At 42.4% G+C, this 20,179-nt stretch overlaps 2 protein-coding genes and 1 long non-coding RNA gene across 3 annotated transcripts; 2 read left to right on the forward strand and 1 right to left on the reverse strand.

The window, feature by feature from the left end:
- Nucleotides 1–1,295: 1,295 nt before the first annotated feature.
- Nucleotides 1,296–4,852, forward strand: LOC139544366 (lysozyme C II). The gene is made up of 4 exons (XM_071351389.1): nucleotides 1,296–1,542; nucleotides 1,822–1,983; nucleotides 3,814–3,892; nucleotides 4,241–4,852. Exons 1-4 carry the CDS (start codon nucleotides 1,416–1,418, stop codon nucleotides 4,305–4,307), a joined length of 435 nt encoding a protein of 144 aa, XP_071207490.1. The 5' UTR covers nucleotides 1,296–1,415; the 3' UTR covers nucleotides 4,308–4,852.
- On the reverse strand, nucleotides 4,530–17,904 carry pdzph1 (PDZ and pleckstrin homology domains 1). Its single transcript, XM_071351388.1, has 12 exons — nucleotides 17,806–17,904; nucleotides 14,990–17,215; nucleotides 14,699–14,824; nucleotides 13,842–14,003; nucleotides 13,224–13,325; nucleotides 10,033–10,143; nucleotides 9,443–9,621; nucleotides 8,689–8,846; nucleotides 8,180–8,222; nucleotides 7,738–7,927; nucleotides 6,531–6,666; nucleotides 4,530–6,034 (listed from the first exon to the last, which is right to left on the reverse strand). The coding sequence occupies exons 1-12, from the start codon at nucleotides 17,867–17,869 to the stop codon at nucleotides 5,935–5,937; spliced, it is 3,597 nt and encodes a 1,198-aa protein (XP_071207489.1). The 5' UTR covers nucleotides 17,870–17,904; the 3' UTR covers nucleotides 4,530–5,934.
- Nucleotides 6,518–10,350, forward strand: LOC139544367 (uncharacterized). The gene is made up of 4 exons (XR_011668857.1): nucleotides 6,518–6,651; nucleotides 8,191–8,243; nucleotides 8,703–8,880; nucleotides 10,046–10,350. It is a non-coding gene; the product is annotated as an uncharacterized lncRNA (long non-coding RNA).
- Nucleotides 17,905–20,179: the final 2,275 nt, after the last annotated feature.

Consider the following 20,179-nt stretch of genomic DNA (forward strand, 5'->3'; position numbering starts at 1 on the left):
GGAGGATGGCATTTTTTTTTCTACTTCCACAAACACACACACAAAAACAGAAATCAGAACCATGAATAGCCACATCATGTTTAGCATACGTTGATTGGACTAAATTGCTTTTGGTATTTTTTTGTTGTCACTGTATTATACTAAGCAGAGGTGATTTGATGATGTTGAGATGGTGCTGGAATAGTGGAGGAAGCTCCTGTTTTCTTTGTGACGTGCAGTAAATCTCTGTGGTTCTAAATCAATAGTTGTTTACTAGTCTGCAAAGCATATGAACTAACAGGTTATAGAGCAAAATAATCTATGAACACTGGTTACTTCAATAATATTTACATTCTGTGTAGCCTAGTGGTTAGAGTGTTGAGCTAGTTACCGTTAAAGGTTGCAAGTTCGAATCCCCGAGCTGACAAGGTACAAATCTGTCGTTCTGCCCCTGAACAAGATTGTTCCTAGGCCGTAATTGAAAATAAGAATTTGTTCTTAACTGACTTGCCTAGTTAAATAAAGGTAAATATTATTTTTTTTACCAACTTTGTGTATATACTGTATTCTAATCATTGCTTTTCCTATATAACTACTGCTGTACACACCTTTTCATATACTGTATATAACAGATGCTCTTATCCAGAGCAATTAGGGTTAAGTGCCTTGCTCAAGGGCACCTCGATAGATGTTTTACCAAGTTGGCTCAGGGATTTGAACCAGCGACCTTTCAGTTACTGGCCCAACACTCATAACCGCTAGACTACCTGCCATTATGTGTACATGTATTTCTGTTCCGGTCTCTGACATTGCTCATTCTGATATTTCAGGATGTATGATTTTTATGGATTATGTGTGTATTGTTTTTTTTAAATATTTTGTATTGCTCGGTATTACTGCACTGTTGGAGCTAGAAACACAAGCATTTCACTGAACCTGCGATAACATCTGCAAATCGGTGTATGCTACCAATAAAAGTTTATTTTATTTGATCTATTGGGCATAATGATGATACTGAAAAATACAGTACCTTAAATCTAATCTACTGGGCATAATCATGATACTGAATATACACTTTTTAAACACTGAATTAAGTCTTTGTCTTAAAAAATACCCACTATGCGTTTAATACTGTATCTAAATCATATGTTATGACATTTTGGGACTGTCATATCTTTGTGTCCTTTAAGTAAACAAGCAACCACCAAGAAAAAAAAGTCTGCCTAACAAAAGGTTAAATGGGAAAACCCTCAGTTTCACAATCACTACTTTTTGCAGAAGCTGTTGGCACATATCTATTGTGTAAATAGTGTGATATCAATGTCTCTTTCATCCTGAGCCTTTATAAGGAAGCTGCAGTTTACTTGTTCACACTTTTAGAGACACAGGCCTTCTTTTCATCCAATCCATTAGACCTTGCTGTCTGTCTGTTCAGAATGAGAGCTCTTGTTGTTCTCCTGCTTGTGGCTGTGGCCAGTGCTAAGGTGTATGACAGATGTGAGCTGGCCAGAGCGCTGAAGGCATCCGGAATGGATGGCTACGCTGGAAACAGCCTCCCCAACTGTGAGTGATAATATACTTGATCGTGGTCTTTGAGGATGTGTGTGTGTGTGTGTGTGTGTGTGTGTGTGTGTGTGTGTGTGTGTGTGTGTGTGTGTGTGTGTGTGTGTGTGTGTGTGTGTGTGTGTGTGTGTGTGTGTGTGTGTGTGTGTGTGTGTGTGTGTTTGTGTGTGTGTGTGCGCATATGGTTGTATGTTTATGAGCTCCGAAAATATCTTACCATAGCTAACCTTACACTGAGGATAATGTTGACATCCACCGCGTGACTATATGTCCTCTAAGGGGTGTGCCTGTCTAAATGGGAGTCGAGCTACAATACCCAGGCCACCAACCGCAACACCGACGGCTCCACCGACTATGGCATCTTCCAGATCAACAGCCGCTACTGGTGTGACGACGGACGTACCCCGGGGGCTAAGAACGTCTGTGGTATCCGCTGCAACCGTGAGTAGCCTGCATACCGAATGGCATCGCATACATAGAGCATTACTTTTGACAAGAAATGTGCCGGGTTGAGGGCTATTGGCAGTGTACCCCTTGACTTATTCCACTTATTTTGTTGTGTTACAGCCTGAATTTAAAATGGATTAAATAGAGATTTAGTGTCATTGGCCTACACACACACAATACCCCTTCATGTCAAAGTAGAGTTATGTTTTAAGACATTTTTACAAATTCTGGAGTGCAAATTTGCTTAACAAGTCACATAAGTTGTGTGCAATAATAGTGTTTAACATGATTTTTGAATAACTACCTCATCTCTGTACCCCCACACATACAATTATCTGTAAGGTCCTTCAGTTGACCAGCGAATTTCAAAACACAGATTCAACCACGAACACCAGGAAGGTTTTCCAATGCCTCGCAAAGAAGGGCACCTATTGGTAGATGGTTAAAAATTTAAAAAAGCAGACATGGAATATCCCTTTGAACATGGGGAAGTTATTAATTATACGTTGGATTGTGTATCAATACACCCATTCACTACAAGGATACAGGCGTCCTTCCTAACTCAGTTGCCAGAGAGGAAGGAAACCACTCAATGAGTCCAATGGTGATTTTAAAAAGTTACAGAGTTTAATGGCTGTGAAAACTGAGGATGAATCAACAACATTGTAGTTACTCCACAATACTAACCTAAATGACAGAATGAAAAGAAGGAAGTCTGTACAGAATACAAATATTCTAAAACATGCATCCTGTTTGCAATAAGGCACTAAAGTAATACTACAATGTGGAAAATAATTAACTTTATGCCCTGAATACAAAGCGTTATGTTTGGGGCAAATCCAACACAACACATCACTGAGTACCACTCTTCATATTTTCAAGCATGGTGATGGCAGCATCATGTTATGGGTATGCTTGTCATTGGCAAGGACTAGGGAGTTTTTTTTAGGATAAAAAGAAACAGAATAGAGCTAAGCACAGGAAAAAGCCCAAAGGAAAATCCTAATCACAAACCTGATTACTTCCCCTTTATTTAGCCCTCTGTGTTCATCAGTCCTGAGGTGTTATTGATTGTCTCTCAGGTTCAGTACGCTTCCCATGTTTGTTCTTTTGTATCTGTTCCGTATTAAACTCACCTTCTGCACCTGCTTTCCGACTCCCAGTGTATACGTAACACTGGGAGACAATTATATCTTTCAGCAGGACAATAACCTAAAACACAAGGCCAAATATACACCGGAGTTGCTTACCAAGAAGACAGTGAATTTTCCTGAGTGACATAGTTACAGTTTAACTTAAATCGGCATGAAAATTCATGACAAGACTTGAAAATGACTTCAAAAATCTCGCAATGATCAACATCCAACTTAATAAACAAAGAATAATGTGCAAATGGTGTACAATCAAGGTTAATAATACTTATGTAAATTAGATATGTCTGTATTTAATTTTCAATAAATTTGCACAAATTTCTAAAAACATGTTTTCGCTATTGTCTGTAGATGGGTGATAAATTCAATTTTGAATTTAGGCTGTGACACAACAAAATGTGTAATAGGTCAAGGGGTATTAATACTTTCTGAAGGCACTATAATGTTGATCTTACATAATTCTGATGTTACATTTGAATACAGTCAAAATGAGAATAAACAGACACTGGGGCTCCCGGCAGGCCTACTTCTCTATCGTAAAACCCTGACCCAACTTACCTGCATTGTTTCATTGTACAGTAATCTGCTGCTATTGTTGTTGTTTTTTAAGCTTTCGGGTCCTCCTGTTTCCCGGACGGTACTATGACTAAAGGTTTCCTCTTTCTTCTGACAGAGCTGCTAACTGATGACATCACAGTGGCGATCCGTTGTGCCAAGCGTGTGGTGTTGGACCCGAACGGAATCGGGGCATGGTAAGGTGGCAGGTTTCCCTGAAAGTACTATGTTACAAAAACATTTAAGTTACAAAAGAATTTGCCATACTTTATGTTACCTGTAGCCCAATATCACTCTACAAGGCTATGTATAAATGGGATTAGCTCTCACCTTTAGAAGAACTTAAATGGTAAGAACTGCCTGTACATGGTAATTATCTAACTGATATACTCCCTTAAAATTACCCTAAAATTAATGCCTACGTAATGTAAACCGTTTCCAAGTCTTCTATCATCCTTCAATTCCACATTATGTTCTGTTGTCTTATAGCTGATATTTAATGTCTATATATCAAATATCAACATGATGGTGTGTGTACATTTTAGGGTGGCTTGGCGCCTTCACTGTCAGAATCAGGACCTGAGGTCCTACGTGGCTGGCTGCGGGGTCTAAGACCATACTGGAGCAGCTGAACACTTCTCAACCCATTCTGAAGCAGACTTAACTCATAGGATGAATCCATTCTGTACTATCCATCAGCATCTGCAGCTTTAACTAGTAAACTTTCACATATTGATACATTTTAGATTTAAGCAATAAGGGCCTAGGGGGTGTGGTATATGGCCAATATACCACGGCTAAGGGCTGTTCTTAGGCACGACGCAACGCTGAGTGCCTGGATACAGCCCTTAGCCGTGGTATATTGACAATGTACCACAACCCCCCCGAGGTGCCTTATTGCTGTTATAAACTGGTTACCAACGTAATTCGAGCAGTACAAATAAATGTTTTGTCATACCTGTGGTATACAGTCTGATATACCACGGCTTTCAGCCAATCACCATTCAGGGCTCGAACCACCCAGTTTATAATACAGAGTAAATCACTAATAATCCGTTTTTCTGTATCAAATGTATCATCATATATACTGTATAATATTCCTTCATGTCAAATCAGTAAACAGCTCAACATGCTTACCCATAAAAATCAAACAAGAATATGTTTTATTTGTTGTTGGTGTTGTGTAGCAATGATAGATGATAGAGTTGTCTTATTATAGTCAAACTGTCATGTAATTTATTATGTATTTATTATTCAGCCAACATCATCATCTCTGAAATGGTGTAGTGCAGTATTGCTAAGGAAGCTAACAAGTATCAAAACATACAACAAGCCCATAGCAACAATTCAAAATCCTCCAGACAACTCCATCCATATCCATAACTCCATCCATATCCACAACTCCATCCATATCCACAACTCCATCCATATCATATGTTTACAAATGCGTATGAAATGCATAATGCCAGAAACTCCTTCAATTACCAATTACTTGCAGACTGTTCAGTGAGAATCTGGAGAAATTGTTGTAAAAGCATAGCAGCAGATGAATTCTAAAATTTAATTACTTCAAAATGTGAATGGATCTGTGAAAAACATTCTATCTTCTTTTACAACATACTCTACAATACTCCAAGGTCTATTTAAAATAAAAAATATTTCCCCCCCCCAAAATTACAAAATAAAGACTATGGACATCTTCAAAGTACACTGTTAGTTAAAGAGTAGTTTTCCCAAAGTGCCGGTAATCATTTTTCTGAAGTGAACACACTGTAAATGCCTTGAACCGCTGGTCGTCCAACAAGGGTAAGACTGGTCCCAGGTCTGTGTGTTTGTACTCTTGCATGATAACGTAAACTGACTGACACTCAGGGTAGAGTAAAGCGACCTGAAGTTAAACTGCATTGAAATACTCAAAGTCCCATTCAATTTCCAGCTTTACATGGAATCCTTCAAGGGAACGTCAAACATAACCAATTTTAAAGGGATAGGTCACTCAAAAACGATATACTTTAGTATTTTGATCATAAGTTCACTGCTAATACAATCCCCCCGAAATCCCATTGTGCATGTCAGTAGTCAAGTTTTTCAGTACAGAGTAAAAACTGCGATGATGATGATATGTTTTGCATCATTACAGGTTTTTGAGTAAAGTGATCCTTTAACATGCTTTTGGTTAAACCAAACCAGAAGCTAGGACAGTAAAGGTTGGTTGCGATGCGAGGAGTATCCATCGAGCTCACATTCTGGTCTCCTCTGGTGGTCGATTCATGTAGTCCTGAACGGCCTGATGGTATGGTAGCCATTTTTTTGCGGATGCTTTTATAGACAAGATCCATCTGTGAACATGAACTTCAGAATTGATTAATTATCGCGAAGGTATTTCCAAGCATACAGTATTATGTCATGTTAAAAAGCTGTGCCTTTATTCCTTCCTAAATCAATGCAATAAGAGTTTACTTTGTGTAAAAAGTGTCAAAAGTTTATTTATAAACGTGCACAGGATACAACCCACTGGGCAAAAACGGGTTAAATCAACATTGTTTCCAAGCAATTTCAACAACAAAAAAACGTTGAATCAAAGTGGAAAATTGTTTGGATTTGCAAAAAGTCCTCAACTTAAGTAAGTTTTTTCTTTTTTTCAACCAACTTTTAACCTAAATCCAATGACATGGTGAACTTTTTTGTTGAATTCACATTAGTTGACAAATCAACCAAATGTAAATCAAAACTGGACATTGAAATGTTGTCTGTGCCCAGTGGGAACAGGTGTAAACAGTACAGTGAAATGCTTACTTAAAATGTGCCAACGTGTAAAATGTGTGAACATCTCACCGTTTGTTTTCCATGGGGTTTTCAGCACAGAGATAGAACGTTTTGAACTCTTCCGAAGGGGGTTTCAGTTCAATGGTGGATTTCTTGGATCCCAAGGACTGTTCCCTCACAGTGTACCCATGTAAGTAGATCCCCCCTGGAGGGAGTCAGATATATATATTACAGTAGTTAGCAGAGGAGGCTTCTAGAGGCAGTCAGATACTGTATATTACAGTAGTTAGCAGAGGAGGCTTCTAGAGGCAGTCAGATACTGTATATTACAGTAGTTAGCAGAGGAGGCTTCTAGAGGCAGTCAGATACTGTATATTACAGTAGTTAGCAGAGGAGGCTTCTAGAGGCAGTCAGATACTGTATATTACAGTAGTTAGCAGAGGAGGCTTCTAGAGGCAGTCAGATACTGTATATTACAGTAGTTAGCAGAGGAGGCTTCTAGAGGCAGTCAGATACTGTATATTACAGTAGTTAGCAGAGGAGGCTTCTAGAGGCAGTCAGATACTGTATATTACAGTAGTTAGCAGAGGAGGCTTCTAGAGGCAGTCAGATACTGTATATTACAGTAGTTAGCAGAGGAGGCTTCTAGAGGCAGTCAGATACTGTATATTACAGTAGTTAGCAGAGGAGGCTTCTAGAGGCAGTCAGATACTGTATATTACAGTAGTTAGCAGAGGAGGCTTCTAGAGGCAGTCAGATACTGTATATTACAGTATTTAGCAGAGGAGGCTTCTCCAAGGAGTGCAAATAATGTCATTTAATGGGTTAAAAAACAAAACCTCGCTAATAAGTTATTGACAACGAAAAACACCACACTAATAATGTCTCAGACATTGATTCCCATTCATTGACATATGGGTTAAACAGAATATGGTTTCTCATCTAAATATCATATCATCATGCATTTATAATTTATCTTTATCATCAATAACTCCTAATCAATTTTCCTAAATGGACAACACAGATAGTCTCCTCAGTGTCAACATTATGGCGGCAGGTAGCCTAGTGGTTAGAGCGTTGGACTAGTAACTGAAAGGTTGCAAGATCGAATCCCCGAGCTGACAAGTTAAAAAGCTGTTGTTCTACCCCTGAACAAGGCAGTATAACCCACTGTTCCTATGCGTCATTGAAAATAAGATTTTGTTCATAACTGCCTTGCCTAGTTAAATACCTTTTTTTTTTAATGATCAAGGTGAGGCATGCCATCACAACATACCCAGAGCGTGAGTTGAGCGGATGCCTGCGTAGAAGTAGAGACAGCCGTCCTTCAGTGTACAGTAGTGTTGCACCCACGTGTCCTTGTTATTTCTGTCTATCTGGTGAAGCAGGCCCAGGCACTCTGGGTTCTTCACGGCCAGTGGGGGGAGGCTGGCGTTGTGGCGAGTCACATCCACCCACACGTGATTCTGCCACATGAGAGGTCAGGGCAGGGATTAGTTCTATAGGCTATAGTCTCAGCATGGACAACAACATGCCTCATTTATTTGAATCGTTCCCCCCAAAAACCAACTTTGATTATATCCTCCACAGTTAAAAATATGCATGATGGAATGCAATACAGAATTTCAAGAAAGATTGTATATTTTATTTTAGATTAGCTTGTAAGAATAACTGGATATAAATTCTACATGTTTTCAGTGTTTGACAACAATCCTTACCTGTGTTACAGGATGAACAGCTCTGTCCATGGCATCCAACCACCTAAAACATGAAAAACAGCAGGTGAGCAATATCACAGATATTTATTTCAATAAATAACTTGTTATTAGCGTTGTATGTACAATTTAGTGCTCTGCTATTTCCTGGTTTCTAAAATTCTAAAATGTTTCAAATCTAATTTCAGTTTGTGACTACAAGCAATGTATAGCATAGCCATAGAGAATCATGGTACCATCTAAACCACTGTGGAAAATATTTTCAATAACCCCAAATATTGTATTTTCAGCTGATGTACAAAACCGAAAGTAAAAATAAACCAAAAATGGAATGGAGAAGAAGCGTAGAAATACGGCACATAGAATAGATCTAGTACCTTATCATACTTTCTTTTAATGAGAATGAATGATAGATCTATAACGTGCATTTCTATCTGAAATTAGTCTGGTCATACACAAAACGACATAAAAACGCAATAAACACTATGCAAGGACTACTACTCTATCGATACCTTTTCATCTCCAGGTTGGATGTAGCGGAGAAGTAGTACACTCGGTTGGCAGACAGGGGGCAGCACTTGAACACAAAGGGTTTCCCCAGGGAGGGGTCCCCTCCAACATCTGCTCCCTCTAGCTTAAAAGATGACAGAGCTCGCTTCCTCCCCTCATCCTGCAACAGAATACACTGGCTGTCAGTGGAGATTGTAAGTGAATAGTTGGTGTCTTGAGGATGACTATTAAAGTGAAGGAGAGGTGCCTTGAGGATGACTATTAGAGTGAAGGAGTGGTGTCTTGAGGATGACTATTAGAGTGAAGGAGTGGTGCCATATGGATGACTGTTAGAGTGAAGGAGTGGTGCCATGTGGATGACTGTTAAGCCATGTTTATCTGGACACTCTTTCATCCACTTAAAGAGAATACCACAAACCACACACGTCATAGTTACTGTAAGCCCTTCAAAGAAAACTAATATCATACGTGACTTCCTGTTAATCGATTTCCAGGCCCAATTCACCTTTTCTAAACTTCTGGGAGAATATTGTTGTGTAAGAAAGTAGGGATAGTTCACCTCATATGTAATGTTGTCCTACAGGGGCATTTACACAACACATAGTGTGGAATATAATACAGCTTGACTGAAGAGCAATTATGAGGTATGCAAAACGTCTGACAAACTTTGAATTTGAAATGTCCCTTTTGGATCCAAAACACAGTAGGGTAGTTTCTCTAAAGGCACGTGACGAGTTACCAGGATGCTGTGCTCACCTTTTTATGTCTGTAGTAGTACAGGCAGCAGTCATGTCTGAGCACGAACCACCTCCTTCTCCAACCCTTGATCAGGCCAGACTGGGTGCGTTTATGGAGGTAGCCCCGGCAGGTAGGTCTGGGGGTGTTGGGGCCTCGACCGATGTCTGAGCCAATGGTCATAGTCAGGAGGTCTGGGCCTATCAAAAACCAAATAATAGGGGATTCCATTCTCAATCACATACTAAAAAAACTAAACATGATAGCAAAGTGTTTGTCAGGACATGCTGTCCTTTAAGTCAGTTTTGGCTTGTGAATAGGTACCTGATGAGCACTCCACAGGAGGCTGCTGAGGGGAGGACGGCTCATAATAATGGCTGGAACGGAGTGAATGGAATGGAATAAAACACATGGAAACCATGGAAACCATGTGTTTGATGTATTTCATACCATTCCAGAGATTCCGCTCCAGCCATTACCACGAGCCTGTCCTCCAAAATGAAGGTACCACCAACCTCTTGTGGTGCATTATCCTTTATAGCAAATTCTAACCACATACTTGTGCAGTACCATGACCTAACAATTAACATGTTGGCCTATATTATTCTTACCTTGTCTTGCCAGGTCAGCTGCCTCAGAGTGGGGGATACTGGTGACATCGATCCCATTGACGGCCATGACAAAATCTCCCACCAATAGCCCCGCCTCCTCGGCTGCTCCATCTGAAACCAGAAGGGAGGAGCTTGGCTTACAGCTGAGCTAGCAGTGTGGTTTGCTAGATACTGCCAACGGACACTTGCAGCAGCGATAATATCTGTCAAAAACATCAAACTGCTTGGCAATTGGTGCTGTGACACAAAATGTCCGCCTAAAAATTAAAAATATACTAAATCGGTCTCTTTTAAAAGGAAGCAAATTCTTTGTTGAGCAAACTGCATCTTTATCAAGCAAACAATACAATTGAAAATATTGTCTGAGTAACCTTTGCTGTGCATTTATTAGCATGATAAGTTGCACATAGTACAAATACGGTACATTTTACATTTACATTTAAGTCATTTAGCAGACGCTCTTATCCAGAGCGACTTACAAATTGGTGCATTCACCTTATGATATCCAGTGGAACAACCACTTTACAATAGTGCATCTAACTCTTTTAAGGGGGGGGGGTTAGAAGGATTACTTTATCCTATCCTAGGTATTCCTTAAAGAGGTGGGGTTTCAGGTGTCTCCGGAAGGTGGTGATTGACTCCGCTGACCTGGCGTCGTGAGGGAGTTTGTTCCACCATTGGGGTGCCAGAGCAGCGAACAGTTTTGACTGGGCTGAGCGGGAACTGTACTTCCTCAGAGGTAGGGAGGCGAGCAGGCCAGAGGTGGATGAACGCAGTGCCCTTGTTTGGGTGTAGGGCCTGATCAGAGCCTGAAGGTACGGAGGTGCCGTTCCCCTCACAGCTCCGTAGGCAAGCACCATGGTCTTGTAGCGGATGCGAGCTTCAACTGGAAGCCAGTGGAGAGAGCGGAGGAGCGGGGTGACGTGAGAGAACTTGGGAAAGTTGAACACCAGACGGGCTGCGGCGTTCTGGATGAGTTGTAGGGGTTTAATGGCACAGGCAGGGAGCCCAGCCAACAGCGAGTTGCAGTAATCCAGACGGGAGATGACAAGTGCCTGGATTAGGACCTGCGCCGCTTCCTGCGTGAGGCAGGGTCGTACTCTGCGAATGTTGTAGAGCATGAACCTACAGGAACGGGTCACCGCCTTGATGTTAGTTGAGAACGACAGGGTGTTGTCCAGGATCACGCCAAGGTTCTTAGCACTCTGGGAGGAGGACACAATGGAGTTGTCAACCGTGATGGCGAGATCATGGAACGGGCAGTCCTTCCCCGGGAGGAAGAGCAGCTCCGTCTTGCCGAGGTTCAGCTTGAGGTGGTGATCCGTCATCCACACTGATATGTCTGCCAGACATGCAGAGATGCGATTCACCACCTGGTTATCAGAGGGGGGAAAGGAGAAGATTAATTGTGTGTCGTCTGCATAGCAATGATAGGAGAGACCATGTGAGGATATGACAGAGCCAAGTGACTTGGTGTATAGCGAGAATAGGAGAGGGCCTAGAACAGAGCCCTGGGGGACACCAGTGGTGAGAGCACGTGGTGCGGAGACAGATTCTCGCCACGCCACCTGGTAGGAGCGACCTGTCAGGTAGGACGCAATCCAAGCGTGGGCCGCGCCGGAGATGCCCAGCTCGGAGAGGGTGGAGAGGAGGATCTGATGGTTCACAGTATCAAAGGCAGCCGATAGGTCTAGAAGGATGAGAGCAGAGGAGAGAGAGTTAGCTTTAGCAGTGCGGAGCGCCTCCGTGACACAGAGAAGAGCAGTCTCAGTTGAATGACTAGTCTTGAAACCTGACTGATTTGGATCAAGAAGGTCATTCTGAGAGAGATAGCAGGAGAGCTGGCCAAGGACGGCACGTTCAAGAGTTTTGGAGAGAAAAGAAAGAAGGGATACTGGTCTGTAGTTGTTGACATCGGAGGGATCGAGTGTAGGTTTTTTCAGAAGGGGTGCAACTCTCGCTCTCTTGAAGACGGAAGGGACGTAGCCAGCGGTCAAGGATGAGTTGATGAGCGAGGTGAGGTAAGGGAGAAGGTCTCCGGAAATGGTCTGGAGAAGAGAGGAGGGGATAGGGTCAAGCGGGCAGGTTGTTGGGCGGCCGGCCGTCACAAGACGCGAGATTTCATCTGGAGAGAGAGGGGAGAAAGAGGTCAAAGCACAGGGTAGGGCAGTGTGAGCAGAACCAGCGGTGTCGTTTGACTTAGCAAACGAGGATCGGATGTCGTCGACCTTCTTTTCAAAATGGTTGACGAAGTCATCAGCAGAGAGGGAGGAGGGGGGAGGAGGGGGAGGAGGATTCAGGAGGGAGGAGAAGGTGGCAAAGAGCTTCCTAGGGTTAGAGGCAGATGCTTGGAATTTAGAGTGGTAGAAATTGGCTTTAGCAGCAGAGACAGAAGAGGAGAATGTAGAGAGGAGGGAGTGAAAGGATGCCAGGTCCGCAGGGAGGCGAGTTTTCCTCCATTTCCGCTCGGCTGCCCGGAGCCCTGTTCTGTGAGCTCGCAATGAGTCGTCGAGCCACGGAGCAGGAGGGGAGGACCGAGCCGGCCTGGAGGATAGGGGACATAGAGAGTCAAAGGATGCAGAAAGGGAGGAGAGGAGGGTTGAGGAGGCAGAATCAGGAGATAGGTTGGAGAAGGTTTGAGCAGAGGGAAGAGATGATAGGATGGAAGAGGAGAGAGTAGCGGGGGAGAGAGAGCGAAGGTTGGGACGGCGCGATACCATCCGAGTAGGGGCAGTGTGGGAAGTGTTGGATGAGAGCGAGAGGGAAAAGGATACAAGGTAGTGGTCGGAGACTTGGAGGGGAGTTGCAATGAGATTAGTGGAAGAACAGCATCTAGTAAAGATGAGGTCAAGCGTATTGCCTGCCTTGTGAGTAGGGGGGGAAGGTGAGAGGGTGAGGTCAAAAGAGGAGAGGAGTGGAAAGAAGGAGGCAGAGAGGAATGAGTCAAAGGTAGACGTGGGGAGGTTAAAGTCACCCAGAACTGTGAGAGGTGAGCCATCCTCAGGAAAGGAACTTATCAGGGCGTCAAGCTCATTGATGAACTCTCCAAGGGAACCTGGAGGGCGATAAAATATCTAATATAATATAACCTGGATATATATATATATAATATATATATATATATATATAATATATATAATATATATATATATATAATATATAGAACCTGGAGGGTACACAAATGGACTTACTTGTGTCGACCTCTGTGACCACAATAGGTTTGGAAAACTGTATTCTGAACCCCCAGGGATACTCTCCCATTCCTTTCCAAATCTTGACCGTCCTCTCACGAACTGCAGAGAGAAGAACCAATTAAGTAAGAATGGTCCATCTATGTTTTCACCTTCATGAGTTCTATTAAATTGTTGATAACATAAAGAACATTGGTGGTGGTAGGAGTAGTAATAAAATATGAATATGTATGCACTCACTATTGCAAGTCGCTCTGGATAAGAGCTTCTGCTAAATGACTAGCATGTACATGTAGAAGTAACATCAGTAGTGGTAGAAGTAGTATTTGTTTTACAGGACCTCCTTAGATATTTTAGTAACATTTTCTTGACAGTACAGAGGGAAAGGTAGTATGGCCATAGACATAGGGTGGCCGACACAGGGCTCAAACCTCTGTCGCCAGGTGGTATACATCAGCCAGAGTTGGGAGCTTAGAACGCTACGCCAAACTCTGGCACGTTGATTATTTTCTTAAAGTAGATTTTAATTTGTTAACTGATTTTCAATCTCTGAATTGACTGACTTTATTGGAGAAGGCCCCAATACCGTGATGTAAGGAATGTAGAAAGGTGTCCTACTTGTGACAGTTCGAGGTTGGAGACCAGGAGGAACTGTCCCAGCAGCCGGACTGACTTCGTCTCCACTGTAAATCCATGACGCACAGTGGAAGGTTTCTGTGTAGAAACCCTTATCTCCAAGGTCCCTTGCCATGTCAACAGAACGACTGTCTTCTGAAATTCCTACACAGTGGCATAAGCACACATAGAATGACATGACATGACATTCCATTACTAGTTTTCAGAAACAAGTTTTCTGTTAATGACTTATACATCATTGGTTCCGGTATTCCAGAAAAGTCAAAGTGATAGCATCTGCCTTAAATAACCACAACAACAACATGTTTAGTTCACGGAGTTCTGTTTTATTTTTAAAAAGTGGGCGCATTTCGACTTTCGACTTCGTCAAAGCTTGCTTTTTGGGGGGGGAGGGATGTTGGGCACCTTTCTTTGTGGGAACGTAGGCCTTCCCGTCAGCAGGTGCAATCTGAAAAACAACAAATAGTAAAGTAGGTGGAATTGTTGTTGTGTTTTTTTTCACCAGATTGCACCTGCTGACGAAAGTCAAAACACATAAGCTTTTTTTAAATAAAAAAAGAGCATGAAGTGAAAGCGTTGTTGTGCTTATTTATGGGAGATGCCATTTCCTTCCCTTTTCTGCAATACCTACAATAGATTTACAATGACTACAACCCAATCAACCCAATTGTGGAAACCTATGGTATCGCTGACACGCCTAAAATACGACTTATATCATATTCTACCTCCTGTTCATACAGTTCTGATTGCCTTGTTATGTCTGGTCATAGCAATAAAGGCATACCACTCAATATCTGTGTTGCGGCTGGTTCTAGATTAGGGGACATTAGGGTGCCTACCTGACTCCTCATTGACGCTGCTGGTTATGGAGCTTCCTCCTATAGAGCTCCATTGCTTGCTGTCCTTGAAGAGATTCCGTCTCTTAGCCCAGTGCTCGGGGCCGTTGTCCTTGACCTCTAAGGAGGCTTCAGAAAATAAATAAAGGATACCCATATGAGAACACTTTCTGACCCCCCCTATATCATCTAAACCATATGATTGAAACTGGTGGTCCCTCTGGGACAAGTGGGGATTTGGAATCAATGTCTTAGGCTTTGATTAGTGAAAAACGTGAGATTGGTACAACTCACATTTGGACACACTTTGTTTTTCCGCTGTAGAATCTGTCTGATATAGCTTGGGCTTCCACTTGCTTTCTGTCTCTTGGTCTTGAGATTCATGATCTGGACTGGGTGCCTCTGTAATTTCCATGCCTGAATCCTCTACAATCTTGTATTTTGGAGGAGGTTCTTTCCCCTCCTCGATCTGTGAAAGAGTAGGGCTGGAGATGTTAGCTCTTACAGTAAGAGACCTTTTCGGGGTTAGTCTAACTTCCTCTGTAGCTTTACTTGTGATTCCTGAGTCCATCTCCATGTCCAGTATGGGGAACACAGACCGTGCCTCTGGGATTACATTGAAGGCGTCCCAGTGGGGACTATTCAGAGCTGCGCTCTCTGCTAGTTTGGAGACACTCTGCAATAACCTTTGCTCAGTGCCCCCTGTTGTTATGGCCATGACTGATCCTCTTCGCCGCATGGATTGAAGATCGGAAACTGAATTCTCTTGGGATGACAGTTTGGAAGGGGAGGGAGGGAAGACCTGAATGAGCAGGTCCCTCTGTGTGAGCTCCTCCATCGTGGGATCTAGGCTGTGGTCCTCCACTTCCCCCATGTCTTCATCAAAGCCGCTCTCTGCCACCTCGATCTGCTCCACTCCGAAAGCCATGTCCGCCAATGCATTCCCTCCAAAGTCCATGTCGGGTCCTCTGGGTTCTTCACATGGTAGGTGCCTCGGCTCTGGTAACTGGAAGACCTCTTCTACAGCCTCCTCGGACGTAGATGCGTAGGACGGATGGATCAGTTGTTGCTGTGTCTCGAGCTGGCTGTTTGCATTGCTGGAGCTGGGTCTGTAACTGTAGCTGCTTCGGGAGGATTTACGACTCAATGCACTAAAGGGACAAAGCCTCTCATCTTCCTGGTGGTCTGCTGTCAGTCTGCTTAGTCTCTCTGCTTGGAGCGGCAGGGACTCCATCATGTAAGAGGAGATGGTGCCAGACGAAAAGGACTCCCTTCCCTCCCACGAAGGTAGGCCCTCCTGCATTTGACTTGGTTCTTCTTTCACTCCAGGGAAAGTCCGCCGCCTCTTCGTCGGCTTTTGTAGATAACTGGACGCCGAGCAGGTTTTGCATTCTACGGTAGCTATGCTATTGTTACGCATCTGGGTCTTCATCTCGTGGTTTTGGATGAAGTCTTTGGTGTAACTGGACCTGCTCACTGACAATGGTGGTCTCATGAACATGGGTTCATAGTTGTCTGATTCCGATACGCTGTCGAAGAAAGATGCCAAATGGGCACTGTCTTCACCATCAAGTGAGTAGGGGCAACCAGAGTCTTTATGGTGCCTCATGGAGGGTGGTGGACTGAATAACCATTGCTGTTTGTCCATAGTACAACAAGCTCCAATCTGACAGGAAGCTATGTCTTCGGTAAGGTCTGCCAGGGGTTCATATTTACAGTCGGAAAACTCACATGGTGGGGGAATGTCACATAGTGCATCTGTGCTTTTCCAGAAGTCAGGCAAAGGGGATGGGCTGGAGGACCCACCTGCCAATGTGAAGTCGGTGTCATTGTTGCTGGGCGGACGGTGAAAAGCAAATTGATCATCACAGCAGCTTTTGCGGCAGGCCAATTCCCCACAACACCTTGAGGCAGTGCTATGTCCTGCTGTGACCCCTGTATCCTTGCTGCTTTCTGGAAAGTTAAATTCGTAGTTGTGCTTCTTGTTTTGACTGTGCACTGTGATGTTTACATTTGGGTTTAGAGTCCATGACTGCTGAATTAAATCATTATTTGGACTGAGTCTCTTCTCACGTTGACTCTGGACACAAGGCTCTCCGGTAGCCCCCTGTTGACTTTCGAATACATATACTGTCTTGATCCCTGAGTTATCGGACTGTAGAATTTCTTGAATTTCAAACTTCATATTCGAGCCAATACGAGAGTGCTGAAAGATGATTTTTGAAGATGACGGTTGCAAATCGTCAATGGTTACCAAAGTTGTGAATTTCACCCCCCTGTCTATGTTCTCTTGCTTTGCGATGCTAGGTGGCCTTTTGTTTCGAGAGGACTCCCCTTGACTGTCTCGCCTGACTTTTTTCTCTTTGCTTGGAATCTCACTGTATTTTCCCTCTTCATCAGAGTCTGACAAAATATTTTCTTTGCGTAATGATTCAATTTCTCCTTTCTCAGTGATATCATCCTGGCAAACCACACTGTTACTTTTGTTTTGTTTTTGAAAAACGCATTGAGAGGTACTCTCTGTAAGGAAGACAAAAATGAATACACCTTAACATTTTAGGAATGCGGAGATAGAAATACAAGATAGCCTACTTCAAAAACTACAACAACAACTACTAAGACCACTGTACGGCCAAAATGCCATAGCATGGATATCACTGCACAAGACAAGCTATGAGACTGAGGAACTAAATCTCTCAAAAGGTATCTAAAAGGTTGATCCCTGAGGATGAATTGATTAATACATTGTAGTGTGGATTGTGGTTGAATATTTTCCAACTCTTGCATTTGGTATAAACCTTATAGGCCTCGTGGCTGCTGAGCCATCCTCATATACACTACTGACCCTTTTCTGTGAAGCATTTCTCTCAAGCTCAATTTGACAAAATGGCACCTTATCACAATGTGTGTGATTCATTCCAAGATGGAGCCTCTTGGCTCTTGTCCATTAGCTGTGGTTACATAGAGACCACAGTAATCCTCACCTGCTCCGATTGGCCAAACATTGGCAGGCTTAATAGTGTGGGTGCATGGGCCGGGCGTGACTCAGCCAGCCATGACAGGATTAACCCCATTTCTCTGAAGGATCCGCCCCAATAACCTCCACTCACGTTTACTGCTGGTGGGGCTCTTCCTCCTCCGACTGTTCCTCCTCCTGCTCCCGCGACGACTCATTCTTCCCTAGGCCTCAGCTTCCAATCTCCCATACACTGCAACAGACGATTACAAAATCATGAACAACTTTATTGTTCATTAGCTGTTTAACCCAATTAGTCCCACCGTGATGCCGGCGTGATTTGGACTTTGTGTGTTTGACTTCTGAGTTGTACCTTTTGGATTCGTCTATTTCTTCTGCATCCGTTGGTACCGACCATTAGTCTGTGTGATTAAAGAGGGTTGAGCTGGAGCGGTGTTTGTGAGACAAGGGCAGTTCCCGAAAGGGCCCGGGATCAGGTATTTTTTTTTTACAAAATCGTCCGTGGAGTCCGAATGGCACATGTAATATGTTTTGCTCTATGAAGCTCACAAGCGACACTACACTCGTTAGAAAGTATTGGGTTTTTCTACACATAGAAGATCATAGAATGACATATGACGTAATGTCTATAATACTGTAATAAGCTCACATAGTTGCTGTCACAAACATCCAAACTCCACACAGTTGTTACTGACTAGTTGGTTATTAATTTCCCACTGAGCAAACAACTTCAGTATAAATGCATTTCTATCACGTTTTTGCTTTGGCTGACCTTATTTTTTTAATTGACATTTGTTTATGTCAAATAGTTTTTGTGTTCTAGTCCTGGTTGTTCTGAAAATAAAATGGTAAAAGCACTTCATCGTAAGGCTAAATATAAGCGCTATATAAAATATACATTTATGTAAAATAAATGAAAAGGTCAATTTTTGCTGGGCTCTCAGGACTGATAGGGTTAAAAGTAATAACGGAATGAACAGTGTTTATATACTGTAGTGAATTCTGGGGGTAGCCCTGACCGGGAGTCCAACCTAGTTCCAGTGGCTGTCAACCCACACCTTAGCCATTAATTAAGCAACCAAAACAAATCTGAGCAGATTGACAAGCTCGCTAGGTGTTGGGTTAAGTTGGCCAAAATATTGATTATGATGCTTGCAACATACCAATATCTGAGTGTTTGATTAGAATTGGCTCTCAAAAAACAGTGGCACATCTACAGCAACTGTACCGTTGGTACGGTTCTTGATGAAATGGTAGGCCGACAATTTCCACACCAATAGATCATTATAAAGCAGTAGGAAACGGACAGAAAACAGTTTTCTGATGTGATCATGTTGCATATGTAACAGTATAACTTTAAAACGTTACCTCGCCCCGACACGGGCGCGAACCAGGGACCTTCTGCACACATCAACAACAGTCACCCACGAAGCATTGTTACCCATCGCTCCACAAAAGCCGCGGCCCTTGCAGGGCAAGGGGAACCACTACTTCTAGGTTTCAGAGCAAGTGACGTAACCGATTGAAACGCTATTAGCGCGTACCCGCTAACTAGCTAGCCATTTCACATCCGTTACACATATAGATATGTGATAGTTGGTGTGAAATCCTACTGTTAAATACTCTTAAATTGAGGCTTAATGTCCACTCTCTCGTGCTGGCATAGGAAATAGGTATCTATTTCCCTGATTATGCTCAGGTCCAAAATGACAGATTTATTCAACCACTGAATGAGCCCAGAATTTTAAAAAGCATCACAATTGATGCAAAGAGTTGATGTACCATACATTTATAAAAAATGTTTTTAAGATAAATTGGCTTAAATTTAGGCCAAACTGCTTGACATGAATGTAATGTCTTGTCATCTCACCACATGTAATGTCAGCATTAGATAAGGATATAATGTCCATAGTGATACAGCCAAAAATGCATATAAAATGTTGACTCATTTTAAGATTAAACAAGAATTTAATTAAACGTAATCCATTGAGTAGAATTAGCCAACACCAGGAAAGAACAGATAGCCTTTGCCACCCATATGCACATTTCATACTTACCTGAAAATATATATTATCACTATTTCCAAATTACCTGGCATACACAGCATGGTTGGGGTCAATTCCACAAATTCAATTCTAATTCAATTCTCTCTCCCTGTAAATTCCATTGAATTCAATTCCAGGTCAGTCTTTGAATTCAGATATAAGTTAATTCTTCTGAATTCCAATGTTAGGTCAATTCCAAATATTTAAATGATCTCCAACAATTCCACACATTCAAATTCACTTCCTTCAGCCTTTCAGGCTGATCGTGTCACTTCAGACAGCCTAGCTATACTGAAAATATAGTGATACGGGTTAATATGATTAAAAACACATCCTACAATACATTTTTGATACTATGTGCATTAACTCCATTAACTGTGAAATGTAAAAATATTAAATTACAATTAAATTCCAAAGATTTTATGTTTTTACAATTCCAATAACTTGAAGATTTGTGAAATT

The sequence above is a fragment of the Salvelinus alpinus genome, chromosome 18, assembly GCF_045679555.1.
Source record: "Salvelinus alpinus chromosome 18, SLU_Salpinus.1, whole genome shotgun sequence".
NCBI classification, from domain to species: Eukaryota; Metazoa; Chordata; class Actinopteri; order Salmoniformes; family Salmonidae; genus Salvelinus; species Salvelinus alpinus.

Excerpts from the sequence above, each read along its gene's own strand:
- pdzph1 (XM_071351388.1), bottom strand. The coding sequence starts at position 17,869 with ATGAGTCGTCGCGGGAGCAGGAGGAGGAACAGTCGGAGGAGGAAGAGC. Across the intron at positions 14,825-14,989 it reads AAAACAAAGTGTGTCCAAAT|CCTCCTTAGAGGTCAAGGAC; the intron begins GTGAGTTGTACC and ends TATTTTCTGAAG. Across the intron at positions 9,622-10,032 it reads AGCTGACCTGGCAAGACAAG|GCCCAGACCTCCTGACTATG; the intron begins GTAAGAATAATA and ends GGTTTTTGATAG.
- LOC139544366 (XM_071351389.1), top strand. The coding sequence starts at position 1,416 with ATGAGAGCTCTTGTTGTTCTCCTGCTTGTGGCTGTGGCCAGTGCTAAG. Across the intron at positions 1,543-1,821 it reads TGGAAACAGCCTCCCCAACT|GGGTGTGCCTGTCTAAATGG; the intron begins GTGAGTGATAAT and ends ATGTCCTCTAAG. Across the intron at positions 1,984-3,813 it reads CTGTGGTATCCGCTGCAACC|AGCTGCTAACTGATGACATC; the intron begins GTGAGTAGCCTG and ends TTCTTCTGACAG.